Source organism: Kogia breviceps, chromosome 1 (genome assembly GCF_026419965.1).
Source record: "Kogia breviceps isolate mKogBre1 chromosome 1, mKogBre1 haplotype 1, whole genome shotgun sequence".
NCBI lineage: Eukaryota > Metazoa > Chordata > Mammalia > Artiodactyla > Physeteridae > Kogia > Kogia breviceps.
In genome coordinates, this window is record NC_081310.1 from 112,347,156 (window position 1) to 112,373,845 (window position 26,690).

A 26,690-nucleotide genomic window follows, 5' to 3' on the forward strand; every position below is an offset into this window, starting at 1 on the left:
TACTGCTTTTAAGATAGTCTGGTTTTATGTATTTTGATTATGATATGCCTTGGGGTAGGTTTCTTTATGTTTCTTATGCTTAGGTTCATTGCACTTCTTGGATTTTGTAAAAATTAGAAAATATGGGGGATTATTTCATCAAATATTTATTCTGTCCACCCCTCTCTCTTCTTTTCTTTAGGAATTTTAATTACACATTTCTTAGGTCACTTGACATTGTCATGTAATTCACTGATGCTCTTTTTTTTTTTTTTCTGTGTTGTCTAATCTGCTAATCCCAATTGAGTGTAATTTTTCATTGCAGAAATGGTATTTCTTTTTCTCAATAATTTTGATTTGGATCTTTTTTATATCTTCCATCCCTCTAGTTAACTTTTTAACACATGAAATACGATTATGATAGCTGTACATAACTGTTTTGATGTTCTGCCTGCTAATTGTAATATGTGTATCAGTTTTGAGTTGGTTTCTATTGATTATTTGCATCATTTTTCTGCTCCTTTGCATGGCTGATAATCATTGATTGTATGCCTGATATTGTAAATTATACCCTGTTCAGTGCTGGGTATTTTTGTATTCCTATGAATGTTCTTGAGGTTTTCCTGGGATTTAATTAAGTTATTTGGAAACATGTTGATCCTTTGGGGTCTTATTGCTGTGATCTATTAGGCTGGTCTGGAGCAGTCCTTAGTCTAGGGCTGATTATTACACATTACTGAAGCAAGACCTTCCTGACTATTTTATCCAGTGCCCCATGAATTAAGAGTTTTTCTCATCTGGCTAGTGTGAATAGGCACTATTTCTAGTACTGTGTGAGTTCCAGATACTCTTCGCCAATCGTTTTGAATGTTTTTCTCCCTCCCCTCCTGTAGTTTCTTCATCCACATACACAGATCAGTACTGTGCTGAGTACTTGAGGGGTCCATGTGCAGATCTCCAGTGTTCTTTGTGCAGTTCTCTCCCCTCCAGTACTTTGTATTGACTCCAGCTGCCCTAGTCTCCTGAACTCTCACCTCCTTCTCCTCTGATCAAGGAGTCCACTGGCCTCAGCCTGGGTTCTCCCTGTCTGTACCATGGTCACAAAACTCTCTCAAGACAGCAAGCCAAGGCAGTCTGTGGAGTCAGTTTGTTTATCTATCTATCTATCTATCTATCTATCTATTTATTTATTTTTGCTTTCTCTTGGGAGTCATTGTCCTTTCTTTCCTGATGTCTGGTGTCTTGAAAACATTTCACAGATTTTATCTTTTGGGGAGTTATTTCAGGTGGAAGAGTAAACACTGACCCTGCTACTCTATTTTACATGGATGTTGAAGTCCTGTGTTTTTAATTATGCTTTCCAGTGATTTCTGGAATGATCTAAAGGGTACTGTTGATCAGGCATTTGTATATGGTAGATTGATTAACCAAAATGTCCTTATTGGATATGAGAGAGTTTTAAAGTTACTATTATAGTGTAAGCCAAATGTTTTGACATATTTGTGTTCTGAGCCACGAAGGGATCATTCCCCACAACTAAACCCACTTTAGTGCCTCCACCATCATGTTAATTGTTTGACTGGGAATTGATAGCAAGCAGGATTTTTAGCTATGCCAACAGGAAGTAAATGTAAAATTCACTCTTTTAGACATCAGACCAGCTCAGAATCAGTCTTTTGGGTACTTATGCTTTTGTTCTTTTGACTGTTTTTTGTGCTCTTTAAGTTCATGTGCCCAACCTCCTTCTTCCTTCCTGTCCACCATTACCTCCTTTTAAAGAGAAGAAAACAGAGAGTAGGCCACTAGTCAGGACATTTGGCCTTTAATCAGTTGCTCCTAGCTCATCTCTGCCTAGAAAATAATAATAACAGTGACAGTTATATTCACTGACAGTTATATATAACATGTATTGACTATTTATGTTGTGCTAGGAACTCTTCTAAGCACTCATTTAATCATCACAACATCCTTATAACAATATTACTGTTATTATTCCCAATTTATAAACGGGGAAGCTAAGGCATTGAGAAGATAAGAAAATTGTTCAAGGCCACATAGCTAGCTAAAAGGGGAAGGATCAGATTCCAACCAGGAAACCCTGCCCCGTAGCCCAAGATCCTACCACTCTGCTGTGTTACCTTTCTTCCGCCTGGACTGCCTTCACTTTGGAATTTACATCTGCTCTAAATTCTGTTTCTTTCCTGAGTTTCTGACATGCTTTACTCTGACTTTCAATTTGTATGATGTGGAGATTTCTACCCTGGTTGTTGACATATTACCTATAGTGAACTTTATTGAATGATTTATTTGCTGTCTTGGTCCCAGCCTTCAGTCTTCTCTTGCTGCTTCCCAGTCACCAACCCAGGTACACCCAAGTGCCTACTCTTTATACTCTTTCCCTACTCTTCATATTCACAGCTCTGTTCACTCAGAACTATTCGAGTACTACGTCTCCTTAAATTATTACAGCCTTTGCCCGCTTATTCATTGGTTCCACAGCAGAGCCCCATTTAGAAATAACAGTGAGGCAGGAGGATCAAGGAGATGCAGCTCTGCCAAGGAAAGATTAAAGTGCCCTGAGCCTTAAATATGTGGCTCCAGGATTTCTCCAACCTCTCTCGCTTGCTTACAAGGGGGTAATTAGCTTGCTTGCCACATGCCTGTTTTTTCTAATCATGGACACCTACTTCTTTAAAATGGGATTGTTAGATTTAACACTTTAAGGAAGGTTTGGAGAGCACTGAAGTACTATGTTGAAAGTGAAGCTCTCACCTTCAGTTTTGAACAGCTCCCAACTCCCAGAAGGTGTCACAGAGTTGTGATGTAGTGGCCTGGGCAAGGAGGAACATCTCCATCACCTCTAGCTGGAATCTCCAGACACCACCATGCCTCATAGTCCAGATTCCCCACTTTCTGGCTCCGGAGACGGAATAAAGACCTCCTTTCTCTCTTCAAAGCCCACTTCATTTCCGGTGCAGGAAGATTGTCTGAGAATATTCTGTTACTTCAAGAGAAATTCCCACCCCTAACCAGAGAATGAGGCCAGACCTTCTGGCCCACGTGAAAACAACTGTGCTATTTAATAATGCATTTCTTCAAGTCTGTCTGTTCCTCCACAACATCATCTTTGAGGCATCAAAATCCAGTCAGTGTTGCATGTGTCAAGCTCAGTCTGGTTCCTCTTCATAGTGTTTTCTCCAAGAGGATAAGAGAACAGGCCACCACCTTCCTCCTTATTTCATACACTCCCCTAATTTCCTATGAGCACATGCTTGGGCAAAAAGATGCACGTATCTCCCAGGGACAAGGGAATTTTTCAGGCAGCATAAATTGTGAGTTAGTGGTGAGTCTCCTCAGAGACTTGGATCTGCAAAAGACACACCATATTTACATCACTAACCAGAAAGCTTATTATCTCAAGCCGAAGCATCTGCATTTGAGTTATTTCACAGGATCAAGGCTCTTTAAAGAAGAGTGGATGGGTATTTGCATTCCATTGCATGAATGAAAAGCTCACCAAAGTGTGCTTTCCAGAACCAAGGAAGATTTTGCCAACCAGATATAATCCATTGCAGCTGTTTCTGGCAGAGCCCCCAAATGACAGTTTTGCAACTTCAATAAATATTAAGATGCATTCTCTACGGAATATCCCCTTTTAATATAAATGCTTATTTTTAAAAAATGAAAAATGGAATTATTTTGAATGCTTCTGTGAAAACTGAAGCTCAGAGAAATTAAACAACATCCCTGAAGTTACACAGCTTCTTAAGTGGTGGCCAGTAGACACAGGTGAAATAATGCCAGGTTCACAGAGAGTGACTATGTCAGTAATGAAGGCACACCACCCCATCCTCTGGTCTCAGCCTACTGCCTGTGACCCTTAAGGATGTTTCTGATGAGCTAGGGGAGAAAATCAATCCAGAGACATAAAGGTGATTGCTTTAGGAGAAAGAGCCCTTCCTAAAGAACCAGTATGTTGGAAGTGATTAGAATGAAAAAATCAGGGTTCAACACCAAGTCTAATCACCAACAAATGCAGAAACCGGGGTGGAACACACAACAATCCTAGTCAAAAGTGGGGATTAGAACCTGAGGTACATGAGGCAGGGGAACAGCCTTGGAATGAAGAGTCACAGCCCCAGGAATTGGGAACAAGGTTGTTAAATGAAGGCACCATTGCAGGAGACCAGAACTGGGGGCCCTGCCAATGTCAGGACCATGAGTAGAATGCCAGGGAAGGAGAAAACCCCAAGGTACAGGTTCACAGATCAGGACAGACTAGAGACAGAGAGGCTAGTCTGGCACAGCTGAGAGTATTTTGACAGGCTTAAATCCCTAGAGCCACCACAAGAAGCAGCTATTCCTCCTGGCGCTGTCTAGCAGGTTGCGGGTCCAGCCTGCTTGCTTCCGGCCAGGGTCCTGACACCAATCAATGGTGACCGCACAGTCCCACACAGACACCTCCATCTAACAGAGGGCACTCTGTCGGGCAGATTCACTGTCAGCCTCCTATCTCACTCTTTGTCATAATGCTCTTGTGTTTACCAGTGCATTAAATATAACCCTGCAAGAGAAAATCCTCATTTTCATGCTTGAAATATAGTATCTAATGGCATATCTATTTGACTTTTACTACATGCCTTTCATTCCTCTAAGTGAGGTAATTGACCTTTACTTTGCTACCCTGTGGATTAAGAGGCTACACCACACTCTGCATCTGATATTTCCAGTCCTGCAAGAGAGGCGGTTTTGATCTGCTTCTGTTGCAGCCCTGCTCTTCGGGCAGGCCTTCAAATGAAGGGAAACCTCAAGGACCTTCCACCTCAGTTTCGGATGGCATATCCTCACTCCCTGCCTCCAGTGTGTTCTTTAGGGATCAGCAGCATTTTTCAGATTTGGTTCAAGCACCTGAAAGTTTAAAATAGTGTCCAAAGTACACAATTTCTAAGACAAAAAAATATTAGTGTCACTGGTAAAAGCTTAAGCTCTCTTGTTAACCAGGTGTACCCAAAAGCGCTTTGTGTGATCATTTATCACTAGTGTTATATAGAACTCTAGAAGTCAGAGAGAGCCTGGGCTTTCTCTGTTGCCCTTTTAGCTTTCCTTTCCACAACCAAAACAACAACAAAAATAATAAAGATGAAGATAAGGCTAATAAACATTTATTATGTGTCAGGCCCTGTTTTAAATGCTTTGAAGATAATAATATGTTATTCTTCATAGGAACCTTATGAGTTAAGCACTATCATTATCCAGTTTTACAGATGAGGAAATTGAGGCATGTAAGTTATGTAACCTGCCCAAGGTCACACTGCAAGCGAGTGGTAGAGCTAGAGTCCAAACTGAGGCATTTTGGACTTGAGAGACAGAAGTTGGATCCTACTGCATTTGGACAAGTTGTGTATATAATGAGGGTATTTCACTAACTAACGTCTTGTCTCTAGAGAGTCCTCAGGCTTGATCAGCTAGCCTCTAGAGTTGCAGAGTTCTGAACACCCCAGGAGGATTTCAGGAACCCTAGGAAAATGCAGTTGATCAGTGAAGCCCTGTTACATACAGAACAAAACTCGATCCCTTCCACGTACTGACTAAAGGAGTAGCAGACAGAGAATAGGTATTGGGAACTCCTTACTCCTGGGAAGGCAGGTGATTGATTGCTGAGGTCTTCGACCTAACAATCTAATAGTGTCCCTTCCTGTGGTCCATCTTGCCGTCTAGAAATTCTTCTCTGGCTCCTCCCCTCTGTCTCCCTAGTTCTGAGCTTCCCCCCGTCCCCACCCCCGAGACAAGGAATTGGATGCAAATAGTATATTTGGGAAATAGTTCCAGAAAGCACTGTGAGGGAACAAGGAGTAAGTAGAGCAGGAAGGAAAGTCAATAAAGTTGCTGTTTTCAGAGGTTTCTCCTTGAGAAGCAAGGAAACTGGAGTATTTTTCCTCAAGCATCCAGCCCTCATTGGCTGAAGGTTGCTTCTAGGAAGGTAATCCACCTCTATCTTGTTCAACTTGCTGGCCAAGCACCAAGCACATTGAGGTAAGAGACCAGGAAGCTGGCTGTGGGGGAACTGTCTGCTGTCTGAAGAGGTAGTGATGATTTTGTTACACACTTTTTATCTTTTCTTACCCAGAACCCTCTCCCCTTCTCTGTTCCTTCCTATCAAATGATTTTGATAACCTGTTCAAACCAGAGCTGAAGTCTTTGGCAACAAAAAGCAGGGTAGAAAGAGCTCAGCGTTTAAGCACTTGAAGGAAAAATGTTGGCTTACTTTGTTTCAAGTATTGCCAGTGGGATTCAGGGAGAGGGAGGCAGGGAGGTGTGTGGAGAAAAACTAAACCATTATGTTTCCATATTAAAACAAGTTTGGTTTTATATCCTACATGTAAACAATCTCCATCTGAGTTTTATCTTCATCTGTAAAGTGAAGATAGTGGTACCAGCCTATCTCTCTCCCACAAAGTTGCTGTATAGATGAAATAAAACACCATTAGGAAAAATGCACCATTTGAATGTGCTTTTAAACACAGAATAAGCTCAAAAATGCTAGCTTATTTGTTATTGTTATTATTTTTTCTGATCCTGTGTTTCCACAGTGAGGGTATGGGATTGGATGATTCTTCCAACAAATATGTATAAAGAGTCTACTGCCCACCAGGCACCATGAAGGATTCCATTCAGGAGCTGGGATTTAGCCCTGTCCATTGACTGCCCTCATGAAGTCGACAGTCCTGGTCCCTCTCCTCCACATTGCAGGTCCTAACGGTCCACCAAAGCTTCTTCTCGTCCTTCTGTTAAATACAAAACGAGAAGGAGAAGACCTAGTGACCCTGGGATAGTTAAGACAACGGGTCCCTTCTTTCTGTGGATATTGTTCAATTGGAAATTTTGCTTGTTCTGTTTTTCTTGCTTTTTTAATGGTTCAATACTCAGAAATAATAAAATCTTAGCCACAGAGTCTTATATATTGTAAGTGTTCAGCAAATATTTGCTGAACATAATGATTGATGATGACAGTCAAGTGGGGACTAAAATGTATGAAGTTAACCTAGTCCTGAGCCATCTGTGGTGGCACTTGACATGCTCTCTCATTCAAAAGTCAAAGTAAAACCAAATGAAGTGATTCATCGTCATCTCTATTTTACAAATGAGAAACCAGTCTTAGAGAAGCAGTCTCTAGCCTAAGGTCAAACGGTTTAAAAGTTATCAACGGGAGAAAATATTTGCAAATGAAGCAACTGACAAAGGATTAATCTCCAAAATTTACAAGCAGCTCATGCAGCTCAATAACAAAAAAACAAACAACCCAATCCAAAAATGGGCAGAAGACCTAAATAAACATTTCTCCAAAGAAGATATACAGATTGCCAACAAACACATGAAAGAATGCTCAACATCACTAATCATTAGAGAAATGCAAATCAAAACTACAATGAGATATCATCTCACACCTGTCAGAATGGCCATCATCAAAATATCTAGAAACAATAAATGCTGGAGAGGGTGTGGAGAAAAGGGAACACTCTTGCACTGCTGGTGGGAATGTAAATTGATACAGCCACTATGGAGAACAGTATGGAGGTTCCTTAAAAAACTACAAATAGAACTACCATACGACCCAGCAATCCCACTACTGGGCATATACCCTGAGAAAACCATAATTCAAAAAGTCATGTACCAAAATGTTCATTGTAGCTCTATTTACAATAGCCAGGACATGGAAGCAACCTAAGTGTCCATCAACAGATGAATGGATAAAGAAGATGTGGCACATATATACAATGGAATATTACTCAGCCATAAAAAGAAATGAAACTGAGTTATTTGTAATGAGGTGGATAGACCTCTAGTCTGTCATACAGAGTGAAGTAAGTCAGAAGGAGAAAAACAAATACCGTATGCTAACACATATATATGGAATCTAAGAAAAAAAAAAAAAAGGTCATGAAGAACCTAGGGGTAAGACGGGACTAAAGACACAGACCTACTAGAGAATGGACTTGAGGATATGGGGAGGGGGAAGGGTAAGCTGGGACAAAGTGAGAGAGTGGCATGGACATATATACACTACCAAATGTAAAATAGATAGCTAGTGGGAAGAAGCCACATAGCACAGGGAGATCAGCTCAGTGCTTGGTGACCACCTAGAGGGGTGGGATAGGGAGGAGATATGGGGCTAGATGTATACGTATAGCTGATTCATTTTGTTATAAAGCAGAAACTAACACACCACTGTAAAGCAATTATACTCCAATAAAGATGTCTAAAAAAATAGTCACTTCATTCTATAAAAACCAAACAACAACAAAAAAACTTAATAAGAATTGTGTAAGGTTAGAACTGGAATGAACTTTGTAATTATCTAGCATATTCTGATGCCCACTTCCTGATGATAACATTTCTCCATTTTCCAATTCTAAATCCTTGACAGAAAAGCCTGATTGGCCCAGCTCATCTTTTCAAGCTAGACCATAAATTTTGGGTTGTTGATCAATGTAGGTAATGACTGCTTTGGGGTCTTACATCCAGTCTAGTTCAATCAACTCAGGAGGGGGTAAAGTCATGGAAAAGTAACATGGTGTTTTGTGTTAGGATCTTTTGGTTGCTAGTAACAGGAGAATAATTCAAACTAGTTTAAACAAATAGAGACTATTTTGGCTCATTACTAGGAATCCAGGACACAGCTAGATTCAGACAAGCTGGCAACATGGGCTATACAAAGTCATCAGGATATTATTCCTGTCTCTTAGTTTTGCTGTCCTCTGTCTTGGCTTTATTTTAAGCCAAGATTTTCCATGTTGTGGCCAAGACGGCCATGAGCAACTCCAGGCTACCTACTACCAGTGTAGCAATACTATAAGGAAAAAGAATTCTTACTCCCATAATCTCAGCAAAAGCCCCAGGACCAGTTTTCTAAGAGATTGAGTCATGTTCCCATCCTTGAACCAATTATTGTGTCCAAGAAATAGGATGGATTGGTAGGCTGAGCCCAGCTTCTCTGCTCACCCTTGGAGCTGCAAGTTGGAATCCCCCACCTTATCCTCTTAGCCTGAGAATGAGGAAGATGATCCCAAAGGGTTGTTACAAGAAGGGATTTGGGGTGTGCAAAAACACAGGCATACCCACCACAGTTTAGATATTGCCAGAAGGTAGGGTCAGTCGGGCAACCAATGTAGGGCAGTTTTCAAACACAGACCAAATCCTTCACCTTTCAAAGAAATGAGTCACAGAAGCCAATTTAATTTAATGAATCAGCTAGTTAGTGATTGTGTCCAGGTCTCTTGTTCATATATCATTTGACTCTAAAATATGACCCTGATCCATATTAAATTACTTTAACTTTCATATCTCATTAAAATATTCTCACACATTTGGTACAGACCCTATCTCTGAAGATTTAACCGTATCGATGGAAAGACCGAATGTGATTATGACAGTATCAGTACTATCTAGTTACTTTTTCCTGACCATATCCTATCTAATGGATCTTTTCAGAACTCGTTGCTGTGCTTCATTTATATTCTCAGAGTTCTTTGTTTCTTTGCTTTAAAGCCCTTGTTTCTAATCTTAAGTGAAACAGTTCAGGTCATCGGTCATAGCAAGTAAGATCATGCTCTTTTAGTGGGTGGGTTTTTTTCTTTTTTTTTTTTGGTCTTTAAACTTCAACTTTTCCCAGGCTTATTAACAAAAGTAGGCCACCAAATAAGGGGAAAAAGACAAAGGCTTTGCTAGGTGCATTCTTCTCTACTGGACGTTATTTTATTTCTCAGAAAAAGGAGAATTAGAAGAAAGCTATTACCCCCAATTTTCCATACCACCCATGGGAATCTAATTCAATTTCCTCTCAAATTTTGTAGTGAAAAGTAAAAGTATAGAATAAGGTTGCTGTAGTGTTTTCTTTTGCACAGATTTGACTTTTATTTCTAGTCATAAAGCTATTTATTCAGCCTGATCCATTTTTAATCAGACTCTAAGGTAATCATTTGAAGAAATAAGACCTTTTTAAGTGGATAAGTATACATATTTAAGAGATCTCAAAAACTTACCTGACAATCCAACCTGATGAAGGAATCCCACAGTGTCAGAAGGCTCAGCACTGCAGCAGAGCCTTACTGAGCTCTGTGGCTTTTCAGAGTACAAGAGAACTTTAGGATTATTCCTGCCCTATTTTTCTTATGTCCCAATTTCTCCAAGAGGAGAATGATATTTTTTTTAATACAAGGAAGTATATAAGAAATTATCATGGTATAGTTCACATCAAATTGGAATTTTAAAAATAAGTGAAAAAAATTTTCACTTTTGTGGTTCTATTAAGAAAAAAAAAGGAAAGAAATCTAACTTAGTTGGTTACTATAAACCACAGAATGGACAAGTATGTGTGAACATAACTTGAGCACGTCAACAATCTTTATAATTGCTTTTTATATCAGGAATATATTCAGTTTCCCCAAAGAGGAAGGCTGAATGTCTTAAACAGGGTGAGGCTTGTTTTCTGCATGCAAGAGGACATGGGGAGGCTGGTTGCTGGGGGCTCACATAGTGTGTGAGGACATGGTCGGGCCTTGGTTTCCTTCTAGCCTCCTAGTTACCTGTCTTTAAGCAGAACTTCCATTCTTATGACTGCAAAGCTTTAAGTTCCTCTAGCACTTCCGTCTGGACCCTAGACAACAGAACAGGAGGAAAGCACAAAGAGAAAGGAGCAAAAAGCCAAAGGAATGATTCCATTCAAGCCGTCCTTTTTTAAAAGCTTTCCTGAACACCCTACCTAGTGACTTCTGGTCACATCTCATTTGTCAGAACTACCTAATTTGGCCAAACCCAGAGGAAGGGCAGTCTGCGAAAATCAGTGTTTTAGTTTTCCCACATGTTTTATAGAGGAAGGTAAGAGAAGGGAATGTGAAAGACTTTTAGATAGCCATGAATTTGCCACTCCTCTCTATAATAATAGCTAATATGTATTGAATACTTACTATCTACCACAATCTGTGATACACATTTAATGTGGACTATTTCATTTAATCTCCATAGCAATCCTATACTATAGTTACTAACAGTAGTCCATATTATAGGCGAGGAAACTGACACTCAGTTGGGGACACCCAACAGGCTCATGGACTTAAACTCAGGACCTTCATGTCCAGAGTCCAAGCTCTTAATACCATGTTGCCCTATCAGTCTTATAGAATCTGGTTCTTTGAACAGTGATCATTTGTATTTCTAGGATTGGAGACCCCTAGATTTTCTGTTTTCTCAAAAAGAATTTGAATGGTTTACTATGCACATATTAAGCATCTAGGATCATCTATTAATTGCTAATTGGTCTTGGATTAGTTGAGTTTTAATTTAACAAGCTCTTTACCTGCCAGTCTTCAGATTGATTGGTTGTGCAGAGAAGAGTGACAGTCTGGATTGCGATGACTATCTTGCTATGTCTTTTATCCTTTGGCACCTCTTGTCTAACCAGATTTCCCTTGGGTGTAGTAAACGGGTCACAGAGCACCATCATATACCCTTTCCAATCTTGGACAATGCATTATCTCAAATTTATAAGCTCCTATTTTTATTTTATAGTCATGATACTCTTGTCTCCCTGACAAGCTTTAGAAATAGAAAAGGACTATTTTTAATATTATATAGAAGAACCAGCAGTTTAGTGAATCATGTAATCTGATGCTTCACTGTGAGTAAGTTTAAAGTCTCAAGTAAGGTTTAAATGGAACTTTTAGAGGGTTTTAAAAGTGCCATAAGGATGTCTAAGTCATTTATTGCAAAATATGTAAGAAGGCTTTCTGGTCCTTTTTCCATCAATTTTTGGAGCAAACGAATTGCCTTATATAAATTTTTTTTAAAGATCATTTTAGAATCCCAGAGTCAATGAAGAGCTGATCAAGATCTCAGTTTTTATTTTACACTTCCAGAGAAAAATGTACAATAGTACATTTCTCTGCTTCAGAAAAAATAAGTTTATACCATTCAGTTCTCAAAAATAATTCTTCCAAGAACAAAGGTTAGGAGAGTAGAGCCCCCACCAACCAGGGCCCCCAACAACCAGGAATTCAATATATTGTGAAAGAATGAGCTCAAGAGCCAGATGGAAACCTGCCCTCTGGATTTGCAGGGTGGCTTCCTAGAGTCCTAACATTACTTCTTTCATTTATGCTTCTCCCATAATACAGGAATCCAAACACAAGTCGGATGTCCAGCCTCTTTGTTGGTCTGTTGGTGTGTCACTGCTTTCAAAAAATTATAAGCAGATATCTATTTCACACTGAACTTTGACCATTGCATAGCTTATAAATACACATATTCTGAAAACATTTTTGCTTACCAGTGATCAGTAGCATGAGACTCTAGATTTAATTAATGAAGGAAGAGGTAGTAGAATGCTGGAAAGGTTGGAGCCCTCTCTTTCCTAGTGGGATTAGGATCAGACCAGCTCCATTTGATATTTAAAGATCCAGCCTTTTGCTATAAGACTCTGCTTAAAAATACAAATGATAATAGTAGTAGTTTATTAAGTGCTTATTACATATGAGGTGCTGTTTTCAGATATACTTTCAGATGTGTGTAAGAAAGACTGACATTAACAGTGTCTTAGACAAAGTAGAAGTTTACTTCTATCTCCTTGCATTTGGGAGGTCAGTGCTCCAGAGCTGGGATGGTGGCTCTGCTCCATACACCCACCTTGACCCACCTTCCTCTGACTGCAGGGGAGGTTAAGGTTCCTGCTAACACCATACTACATAACCCCAGAGCCCAAACTCTTATCCACTGTTTTCTGTTGTCTCTTTTGGATAAATGCCCTATTTCATTTAGTTTATTTTTTCATTTCTTTAATGCACAATTCAGTGAGTGTTAGTATATTCAAAAATTTGTGCAGCCATCATCACTATCGAATTCCAGAACATTTCCATCACTCTAAAATGACTGTCCATTAGCAGTCACTCCCTATTCGCTCCTCTCCCCAGCTCCTGGTAATCACATCTGCTTTCTGTCTGTATAGACTTGCCTATTCTGGGTATTTCGTACAAAGGAAAATGTATATCGTGTGGCCTTTTGTGTCTGGCTTCCTTGATTTAGCATGTTTGCAAGGTTTATCCATGTTGTAGCATGTACCAATACTTCATTACTTTGTGTTTTTTCTATTGTTACCTACATCTTCTTTATTCATTCATCAGTTGATAGACATTTTGGTTGTTACCACTTTTTGGCTATTATTAATAAAGCTGCTATGAACATTTGTGTACAAGTTTTTGTGTGGACATGTTTTCGATTCTTTTGGGTAAATGTCTAGGAATAAAATTGTTGGGTCATATGGTAACTTTATGTTTACCTTTTTGAGAAACTACCAGACTGTTTTCCAAAGTGACTGCACAATTTTACATTCCTACCAACCATACATGAGGGTTCCAGTTTCTACACATCATTGCCAACATCTGCTGCTGTCCGTCTTTTTTAATTATAATCATCCTAGTGGATGTGAAGTGGTATCTCATTGTGATATTAATTTGTATTTTTTCTAATGACTAATGATGTTGAACATTTTTTTGTGCTTACTTGTACTTACTGGCCATATGCTCGTATCTTCTTTGGAGAAGTATCTATTTAGATCCTTCATCCATTCTCTAATTGGGTTATTTGTCATTTTATTATTGAATTATAAGTTATATATTATATATAATATTATATATCATAATATATATATATATTCAGTTTGTGAGTACAGCTAGAACCTTAGTGTTGGTCAGGTTTAGGTCAGAGATTTCCGCACAATATGGTGGAAGGGAGAAGGTGTGCATAAGGATCACCGCCAGGATTTTAGTTTTCTTGTTCAGCAGGACTTTGACACACTGGTGAGCTCAGCAGTCCTTTTCAATGTTTACTGTGCACATAAATCACCTAGAGACCTGGTTAAAATCCAGATTCTTATTCAGAAAGCCTGGGGGAGGCCTGAGATTTTAACAAGCCCTCAGGTGAGCTACTGGCCCATGGACCACACCTTGACTAGCAAGTGTTAGAGAATTAGTGTTAATACGCTGTTTAGACCATGGGTCTACTTCTCCTCTGAACCAGTTTGCTTTGTCCTTCCTCAAATAAAGTGATGTCCTAGAAGGAGCCCAGCTTTTGGAATTGACTCTCGGCTACCACTTACCAGCAGCATGTTTCTTTGAGCAAGTTACTTTACTGCTCTCAGCCACACTTTCTGCATCTGTAAATCACAGATACTTATTCTTCCTTCTCAAAGTGGTGAAGAGGCTGAGGTGAAATAACATACGTAAAGCATCTATTCAGTTCCAAGTCTATAGTGGGCTTTGGTAAGTGTTGATTTTTTTTTTCCACCTGCCTTAAACGATAGGGGCTGTACCTCTGACTGATTAGTACAAATACATCCTTATCAATGTAGAGACAACTCAGTGTTACTACCCTAATTTCCTATATTGCCATGATTAAATAGAGTATTCAGTCTTGGTGGTCTGTAGTTAGTCTATGTATGTTTCATCTCCTTTACTCAACAGATTGCTTGTTCTTGGAGATTAGGACTCTATGTTGTCTTCTTTTTGAATGCATGAGACCTCTCACAGTGTTATCCATAGAATATGTTATTAATTAAAGCTTATGGAATGAAGCAGCAGCGGTAACAATAGTGACAGTAGAAATAATAATAATAATGGAAACTAACACTTATTAATACCTTTCTGTCAGACATCATGCTAAGTGTATGCATGGATAATCTCATTCAGTCCCCACAACTGTTCTTTGAAACACATTCATTTATTGTCCCTGTGGCAGCTGAAGCCTGGCCATACTTAGGAAGACAGCATGACTTCTGCCTTGGTAAGAGCTGAGTTCTAAAGGCTAACTGCCCATTGTTTGAATCCCTGCTCCAGCTCATACTGCCTGGGAGACTTGGATTTCTTAGTCCCTCAATATTCAAATGCATCATCTATAATTATTACTAGCGCTAATTCCATGTAACTATTTTGTAGTTTATATGAAATAATGTGTGAAATATGCAAAAAGCACTTAGCACAATACCAGCTGCTTGGAAGTATTTAGTCAAGGTTAGCTCTGTTTATTTCTTTGTTAAGTCACTCATTCATAGCTTCACAGCAAATAAGTGGCCGAGGCAGAATTTGAATCCAAGCTGTCTGATTCAGTGTCGTAACTCATAATCTCTAAGTCATTTTGCCACAAGTCTCCCATTTCAAATAATGTATTGAAGTAGACATTGAAAATTCATGTGTCAAAGTGAAAAGAGAAAGGTCAGGGGGCTGCAGAGGGAGAAAAAGTATGTGAGAGGCATTTTATAATTTGTCACCTTTTGAAAAAGACATCTCCAAGTGCCTGATATTTGTGCTAACTTGTTTTCTACAAGTATTTGTGTAGTAAGTGCCGATCCAAGGAAGGCAAACCTGATCCAAGTTTTGTAGTACCTGAAATGTATGCCCTTTGGGAAGGGGGCTTATTAAGGAAAAACCTTCATTAATTAAAAAATATAATAATATCTTATTGGTGAAAATAATATAAAAGCATATGACTGTATGAACACATTGTTAGGGTCCTTCTCAAGGTTTTGGAAGGGCCACCTAATACTTAAACTTCATTCACTTCAGGGTAGATCCTCCTATGGCATCAAAGTAGCCAAAAAGCAGCAAGCCTGATTTCCCTTCCAGTTTTGTTGCACAAAGGGTCAGTTTTAAACTTCTTTGTCTCGGTACTTTTATTTGAAACACTACTAATAGACTACATGTACAGATCTCTAACTCAAAGGAAACTCTGGTGGATAGCATGCTTCCCAGAATAAATATATTAAGTTATTAAAAAAAAAAAAAACAGGCAGACTAGATGGGTTTTTCATACCTACTGGCAGGTGGCACAGATCTAAATGTTGGAGCCTTTTTATAAGCAAGATTAAATTGACTTGTGACAGCTGCTCACTAAAATACAGGAAGTGCAGACCTGGTTAAAAGCAAGAACACACTGGTTTTCATTAAGTTTGCATCACAGAATAGAGCTCACTTTTTTTTTTAAAAGGTCTGTCTTAGCAATGCCCTTATTTGACAGTGTGTGCAGTTTGTTGCTTACACACAAGTGGATCTTTGAGGTACAAGCAAGTCAATTAGTTCTATCTGCAGTGTCTTGGTATGTGCTCTATACGTGTAAACAGAATCGGTGAATAGGCTTAGCTCTCCAGAACATCAGATCTGTGACCGCTAGCAAAGCCTGTTAGGTCTCCACTTGTACAGTTCCTCCCCCACCTAATATGATGGCAAACGTGGCAGCTGGATGGCCAAGGAAATGGATAATGAATCTGTCAGAGATGAGTGGATGTCACGGGAGTCTGCCCTCCACCCCATCGCAAGGCCGGAGTTCATAACACCAGGAATTGAGAGCGATCTCCCAGCATTGTGAAATACATTTTTTTTCCGTTGGAGGAAAAGCCACTCTGGCAAGCGCTCTAAATAAAGGATTTTAGTGTCTGATTGGAATGGGCTGATGAGAATAAACTGAGCTGTGGAAAATGAAAGGGAGCCGTTTCCAAGTACAGGCTAATGTCATTGTGCCTCAGCATCCACTGTCACAAGCTCAACCCTGGCACAGCAGTTGTCACAATGACTGAAGAAAGACGTCCCAGGAGCCAACCTAGGTCAGCAGATTTACTGCTGGAGAAGTTAGAGATGTAGCCAGCACTCTGCCAAACTTTAGCCGACCCAGGGTGGCCATCCTTACAGGAAGGAGTTGAAACTAAAAGATGCACATTCCAGAACAATTATGCTACCCAAATGCTCTCCTCTAAGCTGTTTTTTTCCCTCCTCTAAGTTGCGTTCTTCTCCTTGGTCTTTTAGGCATTTTTTTAGGATAACTCTTGTGTTAGCTTTCAGACATTTGGCAAATCCTCTGGAGTTTAAATTAAATTAAATTGAGTTTACAAGGTCTCACCAATTTCAGAGTTCCCTTTGCCCAATATAAGGTTAGTTATGAAAACCAGTGGTGAGGGCAATTTTCAGCACACATCATGGAGTGTTTGACTTAGTACAATGCCTATTAATTCTCTATTCTTAGTCCATTGCTGTATTCATCATAGTAGAACAGGCACATGAAGTCCCTGCTTTCAGGAAGTTTAGTTGTTTATTTGTCACTTGTTTATTTGTCAGATATTTTTTAAACACTTATTATATGCCAAGTAGCTTGACCCGTGCTAGGGATGTTACAATAAATAAGACAAATATGACTGCTGCTCCCAGGAGCTTACATTCCAGTGAGAGTGACAGAAGAACAAACAATTACAATACAGCCTAAGTCTAGAGCAAAGATAGTGTGGACTTCATCCTGTGGCTGGCCTTTCCTCATGTCAGAGGAGCCCATAGGAAAGGCATTCTGGTGGGTCAGAGAAGGATTCAGATAGTTAATCAGCAGATGGTTTTTGAATGTCACCTAGGAGCCAGACACTAAGATTTCCAAGTTGACATCTGAATGGTAAAAATTATGCAGGTAAAAGAGGTAGAGTTTTGTTCTAGGCATAAGGAACAGCTTAAAAGATTACTTAAAGGCAAAGTTTGAAGAACTAATTGTAGAATTGGTAGTGGTGCAAATAAAAATGGGGAAAGAACAAGAGATCGATTTCAAAGGGACTTGTAGGCCATGTTATAGAGCTTGGACTCTATTCTGAGAATAAAGGGAAATTTTTCAATGGTTCTAAGCCAAGGTGACCCAGGTATTTTTGTGTAAATGATCGTTTTGACTATTAGATTGCCTATAACTCAAAAGTAGTTGAGGACCACAGAGGAAATTGAAGGGACAACCTGGATAAGAGAGCCCAAGGAGAGTCACTTAGGCTGACTATGCTGATCCAGAACCCAAAGAACAGCACATGAAGAGAACAACAGAAGAGGGTTCTGGAAATGACCTTGAGAATCCAGTGGGGAGAGTGTATCAGGGGACATGGAGTGGTCCCATAGAGTCAAATCCCCTAAGGATATAGATAAAGCAAGGAAGGAAATCCATTAGATTTTCTCACCAAGGAGGTCATAGGTGGTCTTGGCAAGAGAGGTTGTGGTTAGTTGGAAACAGTGAGTGTGTGGGAGATGAGAAAAAGGAGATGGCAAGTGGAGAGAACTCAAGAAGGGGAAGGAGAGTGTTAAAGTGGTAGTGAGAAAAGAAGACTAGGGTACAAAGTAGATATTTTTCTTCCCTAAGATGAGAGAGATGCAATGAGTAAAACTTCTAAAAGTAGAAAGAGCCTCAAGTAACAACCAAGCAAACCAAACACACAGAAACTTTTAAGGGAATCAGAAGCTTAGAGAGATAGGGTGTCTACCGTAGGTAAGATAGATATCAGGAAAGAGTAATGAATTGAGTTGAGCCTTGAATGATTAAAAAGCTTTGGACAGGTGAAAATGAACAATTAATTGAAAGAAATATGGGAAAAATAAGACTAAATATTCATCTATTCTTCTTTCACTTCCTTTCGTTATTTGAAAAATATTTTCTCAGCAAATATAAGGTCTCTAGAATAGAATTGCCTATAACTCAGAGACTGACTACTAGTATGAAAGTATTAATAGCTACAAGGTATATAATCCAATTTACAATTACTACTTGCATTCTTGGTCTTCACACATGAAACCAGCATATTCTTTGGGGTCACATTGTTCATTTCCTCATTTGGAATTTTTAAACACCAGATAGGGTGCTATATCAGTATAAGCTGGTGCTTCTATCACTTAAGTTTCTAACATCTTCCATATTTATAAACACACCCATAAATAAACGTGCTAATGGAGGAAGGAGAAAGATTCTTTAATAAGCAGCTTAACGCAAGTAACTCTCTGCATGTAGGAGATTTTTACAAGACCTAGCTCATAATTAAACACTGTCTATTTTACTTAACTGAATTTTTTCTCTTTTTAAAAGATTGTATGAATGTTAAAGACTCTGTTTATATGTTGATGTTGAATAGGTATTGTTTAAATCGTAGCCTTTCAGCTTATTATAATTTACAGCTATACAGAGGGCAGAGTGTAGTTATAAGTACTATGAAGTGTAGTCGACCCCTGAGGAAGCTAAGGCTTGGTCTTACCCAGGGAGGTTTGAGTGGGTGGCTATTGCTTTAGGGGCTACACCTTTTAGTTAGAAGAGAGCCCAGCAGCCCTCAGGAATAGTCTTAGCCATTCCTTTGTTTCCTTGCCATAAGTACAGGTCAGTGTTCCAAACAGACCATTCGTGTACAAGAAACAAATCTGGATGTTACTGTACAGACATTATAGAGACCAACAGCAGTTGTTAAAGAATCTTATTTTCCTACCTAAGAAAGAGTATTGTTCCTTTTCCCAATTCATGACATCTGCCAAAAAAGAAAGCAAATGTAAAGCACTATAATATTTCTTCGTTTTTATGAAACTTGACTGTCTATATTTTTGTCCTAGTTCCTAGAAAAGGCCAGACTAGTTTTAAAATGCACACACACACGCACACACACACACACACACACACACACACACACACACACACACACACTTTCAGGCTCTGATCCTGACAGATCTTGGCCCTTTACCCCCAGGTCTGGATATCAGGTTCTTTCCTTTGTGTGAACACACCTCTACCCACGTACATTGTTCTGCCCTCTGGTCATGGACATTCTGTTGACCTAGGCTTTATTTCTCCAGAGGATGCGGCTCGTACTTTGTATCTTATAATTTATAACCTGCTACCTCAACAGATATCAAGTTGACCTTTGCAGTTTTACAGTCAGAGACTTTGGATATGGGAATGTATTTTTGTAGAAATTGCATATTCCATTGTTGCCTCATATATTACAGCGTTATTCACAGGCACCAAAGGGAAGGCCTTGGCTAATGACCTCAAACTCCTGCCACACATAGGTTTTCATTTTCTAGTATTCTAAGCATCTTTTTTTCTGAGTCCTTTGACCCATTTATGAGAGAACTTTGTGATTATTTTATGTGAGTAGGAGATCTGAGGATTATTCAGGTTACTTAGGGGCCTTCGTGGAAAAACTCTTCTGCCTGAGGAATGTCATTTCAGAGCCCAGAATGAGAACATCTGTTTATAACCACTTGGGGTCTATAACATAAACCTGAATAGCATATTATCTCAATGGTTATATTTCTTTTCAACCAAATAAGAATTGTCCTTCTGGTTCAAGGAAAAACAGAAGATGACATTGTTCTTCAAAGCCAGATGTATTGTAGATTTGATAATAGCACAGAAAAGCCTCTCACTAGTGGCAATATTTTGGATATCTGTTGGGAACCCCCTGATTTCAGAGCACAGTTGCCTTAGGTGAGCGTCAGACCCCACCTAACTGACTGACTTGTATTAGGATTCCTCAATGAGTGGGATGAGGTCAGGCTGTATCATAATCCCTCCCCCACCCCTACCCCCAAGGACACTTGTTTAAAAGATTCTGAGGGTCAGGCCTGCAAATCTACATTTTACTAAGTCTTTAGGTAGCACTCAAGCACTACAGGCTGTGAGAGCTGCAATCCTAGAAGACAGATGGATAAAGTCTCAGTGATCACCAAGACAACTGGACTTAACAATGAACTCTTGTCTCTCCTCTGCCTAGGTGCAAATGTAATCTCCATGCCACTGTGTGTGTGTATGACAACAGCAAATTGACCTGTGAATGTGAGCACAACACTACAGGTCCAGACTGTGGGAAATGCAAGAAGAATTATCAGGGCCGACCCTGGAGTCCAGGCTCGTATCTCCCCATCCCCAAAGGCACTGCAAATACCTGTGAGTAACTTTTGCTCGGTAATACCATATTTTGTGCACGATGAGCTGAGAGTTCCTCTCAATTTCACTTGCAATTGTGCTTTCACTCCTCTTACCAGGCGTCCCATTCCTCTTCAAAATGCAGCTAAAGCTTTCATCTCTATTTTGCCACTTGTAAGCACATTTTAGCACTTGGATCATCTGTTAAATTCAGTCTTCCAACATTCACATCAGTGTGTTGGGAAATGATAGAAACCACAGGAGAAATTTTTTCTAAGTGGATGCAACAGGAGCTGCTTTTTTTTCCTTCCCCAAATTAATTTCCTATTAAAATAACAAAGGCATTCAAAACTCCCAACTCTGACTTAATTTTAACCATAAACTACTTCCAGAAATTCTCTAAATGTTTACAATCCCATTTCCCATACTGGGTAACCTAAGAGATGCTTTGTCTAGAAGATGTTTCCCTCTCCAAATTTAGCTACAGCCTGACTTTGCTCAGTGAAATAGTGGGCTTTTTCCAAATGCCAGCAGTTGACGTCATGCCTGGCGTGTATCCTGTTAGGAGAGGCTGCCTTTCGATAAAGAGTGTGACTGTAGGCCCGTAGCGACCACAGTAAGAAAAAGGATGTTTGTGTGCATGTGAAAAGAGCACAGGCATTATCTGTGTTCACAGGAAGCATGAGAGATGCCCCGTTATCACTAATGTGGCTGCCCCTCTGAAATCCCTGAACATCCCTCGGAGAACACGTTTTGACACGCTCAAGGAGACAAGTAATTACTTGCAGAATAAATTGCCCAATTCTATGCATGGACCGATTAGCCACTCACAAAAGCCCAAGGTTTGACCTCTTTTAAAAGTAGAGAAGGGTGAGGTTGAGAATACACCCATTCAAGTGAGAAGTGACAGAAATAGCAGGTCATCGAGCAGTGGGGAGTGAGACCTCGAAAAGCCACCACCTCCGCGTAAGGCTAAGAATGTTATCAGGCACTTCAAAGCAGCAGCTGTGAGAAACCACACCCCAAAAACTAGTAGCCAGGAACCAGGACCTTATCAAGTGAAATGTAAAAGTAATGGACCCAGTAACAGGCCATAAAGAATGGGGGCAGGAAATTATGTTAAAATTTCTATGAAGCAGGAAAAAAATTCCATCAAAGGTTAAAAAAAAAAAAAATCCCTCTTTGTAAACGTATTCCGTTTCTTTCTGTGTTAAAGAAAAAACTGACAGCCTAACTCCTAAAATTGATACATAAAATTCTGTTGAGCAGAAATGATGATTTTTTTTTAAGGCGATTTTATTAACAGAGACTCCGTGGGCTTTCCTCAATTGTTGAGAGCCATAGACTCGTGAATTCAGGAGGAATCTCATGAGGTTATTTGTTGCCATACCCTGTGACTAGCTAGAATTCCTATCACCACAGTTCTCAAATTTAGTGTAAAGGTTTCCTCAAATGAAAATGACTCAGATTTCATTTTTGATGTCTGCTGCCCCTTTAGTGGGACAGGATGGAAGAGAACAATGTTTACAAACACTGGGTGGCATTCTGGCTCATCCTCAGGGCAGGCCAACTTGTCAGGGCTACTAGAAAGGCAGCTGGGAGAGACTGCTATTGAAGGCATTGGCTTCTATTCTAACACGAACTGGTTTTTTTCTACCCATAACTGTGCTTCAAAGTCTTGCTTATTTCAAGACATTTTCACTGGAAAGACCTTCTTGTGCCAGCCAAGCTTTTTCACTGGAATGGATTTCTTGTTATATTCTCCACGGAAATGATTTACATAGCCCTAATATAATGCATCCTCTTTCAATTGTCCATGTGGATTCTATTGTCTATCCATCCCTTAGTTTCTCTTGGCCTTCTCTAGACTTTTCCCCATTTCTGTTAAGATATGAAGGTGACAGATGGACACAATGGCCAAGGAGGTTGAATTCAATGTTTCAATCCTCAATATGGCAGAAGCTAGATTAAAGATATTAAGATAATCTGCAATCATCCAGTCTTGCAATGAAAAGAACCCCTTTAAAGAAATCTCTGCCACATTAGACTGCTTGCAAATGTCCAAGGATAGAAGTAGGCAATTAAGTGGTTTAGTACACAGGTTCCAGAATCAAATACCAGTTTGTCCATTCACTAGCTCAGTGACCTTGAAAAAGTAAAGTATCAATATTAACCTCTCTAACACTTGGCCTCCCATCTCTATTGTGAGGATAATAACAGTTCTTACCTCATAAGGATTTTGAGAGAAGTGAATAAGCTAATGCATGCGATGTGTTTAGCATAACACCTATCACAAAATAAGTGTTCAAAAATAATTTTATTTTTAGGTGTTTTTTCATAAGGCAGACTTATCAATTATTGGACAGTTTTAATTGTTATAAAACTTATTTCTTAACATCAATATTGAGTGTCTCCTAATTTCCAACCACTTTTCTCTTTAAGTCTTAAAACACTATATCAATCCCAGTTTTCTTTCTTGTCCAGGTTAACATCATCAGCTCCATTTCTCATATGATAAGATTTTCAACTCTCTTACCTAGTTGTTTGCCCTGGCAGTCCTCTGATTTTTTAGTGTGGAAATTTAAGCCAAACACAGGACTTCTAGCACTGTTATGATTCTCCTGTCATTTTGGCTTTTTCTTACACACATGCATACATGCACACACTCATGTGTGCACGTGCACACACATACATGACTCGAGTTGGTACATTACAAGTCAGATATTAAGAGGGACACTCAGGATATGCTGTACCCTAATACAGGAATAAAAAAACCTAAGAAGTAAAAAGGAGTGGCTACAATCTCTGATCCCTCAACACCAACTCTTCAGTAGCCTAGAAATAACACTCATATTGGATAATCTCTGGATTTAGCAGAACTTCAAGCAGCCAGGATTTTTGAATAAGAAGATCAGTTCCTGCCTACTCTTAGCATAAAAACCAGGAAGGCTTCATTACATCAGGAAATTTTAAGATCTCCCTTCAAAACCACTCAGCCCATCACTCAGAAGGTCCTTAAACTGGGACCTTGCTGGGAATACTATGGCTTGGAAGTTCTAAATTCTGGAGCAACTCCAAGGCCACTTTTGTATGGAGCATATAGAGCCAGAAGAGAAGAGCACAGAGCCCCAGCCCTCTAAAACACTGCCACCCCAATCTGTGAGACACACCACATTTCCCTATGCATTTCATTATAATAGACTCGGCAGAAACAGAAGTAATAACTCTTGTGATGATATTTTTATTCATTGTGCTTTTTACTGAAGACTCAGTGTGTTTTCTTGGTTCTTTAAAGCCATATATATGTGTATCAATATATTTCTTATTTTTCTACAAAGCTTATGTTTTATGTGTAAGACATCTTTCTTCTTCTCCCTATTGATCTTCATTCTATAGTTGATAGAATTCTATTTTGAATGTCCTTTGAATTTCATTTCTGTTTTCCAAGTAGATAGAAACTCTGTCCAACTTCATGCTTAATCATGATTCTCTTGATTCCCCTTGTCTAGCTCATGAATAAAATTCTGATCCCTCTTGAAATTCTGATCCCTACTTATAGATGCTGAAAACTTAACAATTAACCTTTAGGAGCTTCCCTGGTGGCGCAGTGGTTGAGAATCCGCCTGCCAATGCAGGGGACATGGGTTCGTGCCCCGGTCCGGGAAGATCCCACATGCCGCGGAGCGGCTGGGCCCGTGAGCCATGGCCGCTGAGCCTGCGTGTCCGGAGCCTGTGCTCTGCAACGGGAGAGGCCACAACAGTGAGAGGCCCGCGTACCACAAAAAAAACAATTAACCTTTAGGAATAGTAATTCCAAAAAAGATAATATAATATTATCAACACCTCTGCTTGCCAAACTGTGTTCTATGACCCTTACAAGAATTCCATGGCCAAATAAGTTTGGAAAGTGCTGTACATTATACTGACTCTTAGATATTCACATTACCTTATTAAAAACATTTGAGAACCCTAAAATAAGTAATCTATTTTATCATGTGTTTCCCAAACTTTATTGTTCATGGAACACTTAAAAACCTTCTATAAAACACTCTTTTGGGGACATGCTGCTGTAAATAATTTCCTCAGCTTACTGATAGAAATGTCATGGAGACAGACAGAAAGCCCAGCTAGTTCAGCTGTATTGAATCTTTTCCTTTCCTCTTACCTACACAGTCTAATATTCTTCCAAGAAAGAAAATTAAATTGGTCTGACATTGACATTATTTGTTTGTTCAGAAATCCAACTTGAATTGTTGTACAATATCTAGGTCTCCTCTGAGCGATGGAAAGTAATTTAATGATTGTTCTATTATTTTCTCTGGTATCAAATTTACATTGACCAATTTATATTTTCCCAGGTGTAAATGTGTATGTCATTATCCAGACAATTTCCTAAGTGCTTCACATGCATTAGTTCATTTTTAACTCACAACAACTTTATAAGGTAGATGCTACTATTTTCCTGTTATAGAGGTGGAATCTGATGACTACTAAGGAAAAGTATCTTATTTAAGGTTTAGCTACCTAGTCAGAATAAGAAGGAAGGTTTGAACCCAGGTGTGTCTTGAGCCCAAAGACTGTACATCTCACTATATTGCTTCTCAGGTTAAAGTTCAGTGACTTCCTCTGTCCTCCACTGGGGTGTGGACTCCATCTGACACCTGTTTGAACAAGTCAGTCTTCTCTAAACCTGCTCTCTCCCACTTTTCTTCCTAGATTGTTGCTTGTTATTTCTTTGCCTCCAAAGACTCCCCTTCTACCTTGCTTTAAATTTTCATTCTCAGTGTACAGTTTTCTTCCTTGATATTCCTATCTAATCTTGTGGTTTTAGATCTTATTAATATTGATTTAATGCTAATAAACAAACTATAGCCTGAATCTTTCTAATGAACCCAGGCCATTTTTTTCAGCTGTCTATGAAAATCTCAAAGTCAACATTGCAAGATACTGAATTCATTTCTTTTCCCCAAATCACCTTTGGCTTCACTCTCTATTGAAATTCTGCTCATTTTTCAAGACTGCTCCTCAATGTGAACTCCTCGATGCAGCCTACCTAGACTGTCCTATGCAAAATCAGCTGCTCTTTTCTTGATAATGTATGTATATCAAGATAGATTCATGGTAATGTATGTGCACTTACAATTGGTTGACTATAATCAAAATTACCATGATAATGATAATAATGATAGCTAATATTTATTAAGCTTACCATAGCCTTTTCTATTTTGTGAAGTGCTTTATGTACTTTCTTGCATTAAATCCTTACAATGTTCCCATGGGGTGTGTACTATTTTTATCCCCATTTTACAGATAAAGGAACATAGGCACATAAAGGTTGTCCCAAGATCCCACAGCAAATACATGACAGAGCAAGATTTAAACTCAGGTCATTCTGACTTCAGGACCTAAAATGTTAGCAATTTAAGAATGGGACCATATTTTATTCTTGGCCTTCATAAATGTTTGTGGAATTAATTATTTGGTGAATGAACAAGTAAACCTATACAGTCTTGAAATGTGCTTGTGGGTGCATTGATCTCCCATCAATCTTCCCATGTCCCCTGGAATATGTGGCCTTCACAGTTCAGCAGTTCTAACTAAAGGGCCTTCAGTCTCACATAGGAAGAGACCAGCTGAGATTTGGAGGAAATACAATATGAAAGAGAATCACTTATTTTTCATGGGTGCTCACGACCCATCCAGCCATCTAGAGATGACATATTGGCTGGCTGGTTTTTATAGGCCTCCCTAAGTGGCATTCATGGCCTCAGTGACTTGACCATTGTTGGGCTCTGACTACCAGTTTTTCAGGCTCAATACCCTGATCCTGTCAACACAATAAGAGAGGACCTTCCTCTAAGAGCCTTATATATATGAACCAAGCTGTAGGGCCAATATATAGAACCAGGATACCTACCAAGTTATTCATGTGCAACCACTAGTCCACAGTCATTTATTTGATGCTTATGGGACCA

At 39.3% G+C, this 26,690-nt stretch overlaps 1 protein-coding gene across 12 annotated transcripts in view; it reads left to right on the forward strand.

The window, feature by feature from the left end:
- NTNG1 (netrin G1) overlaps positions 1-26,690 on the forward strand; it is a 331,515-nt gene that overhangs the window by 218,382 nt on the left and 86,443 nt on the right. For all 12 annotated transcript variants that reach the window (XM_067041050.1, XM_067041013.1, XM_067041019.1 and 9 more), the window contains exon 4: positions 20,564-20,736. In XM_067041050.1, the coding sequence (XP_066897151.1) occupies positions 20,564-20,736 (173 nt within the window). The remainder of the gene's footprint in view (positions 1-20,563; positions 20,737-26,690) is intronic.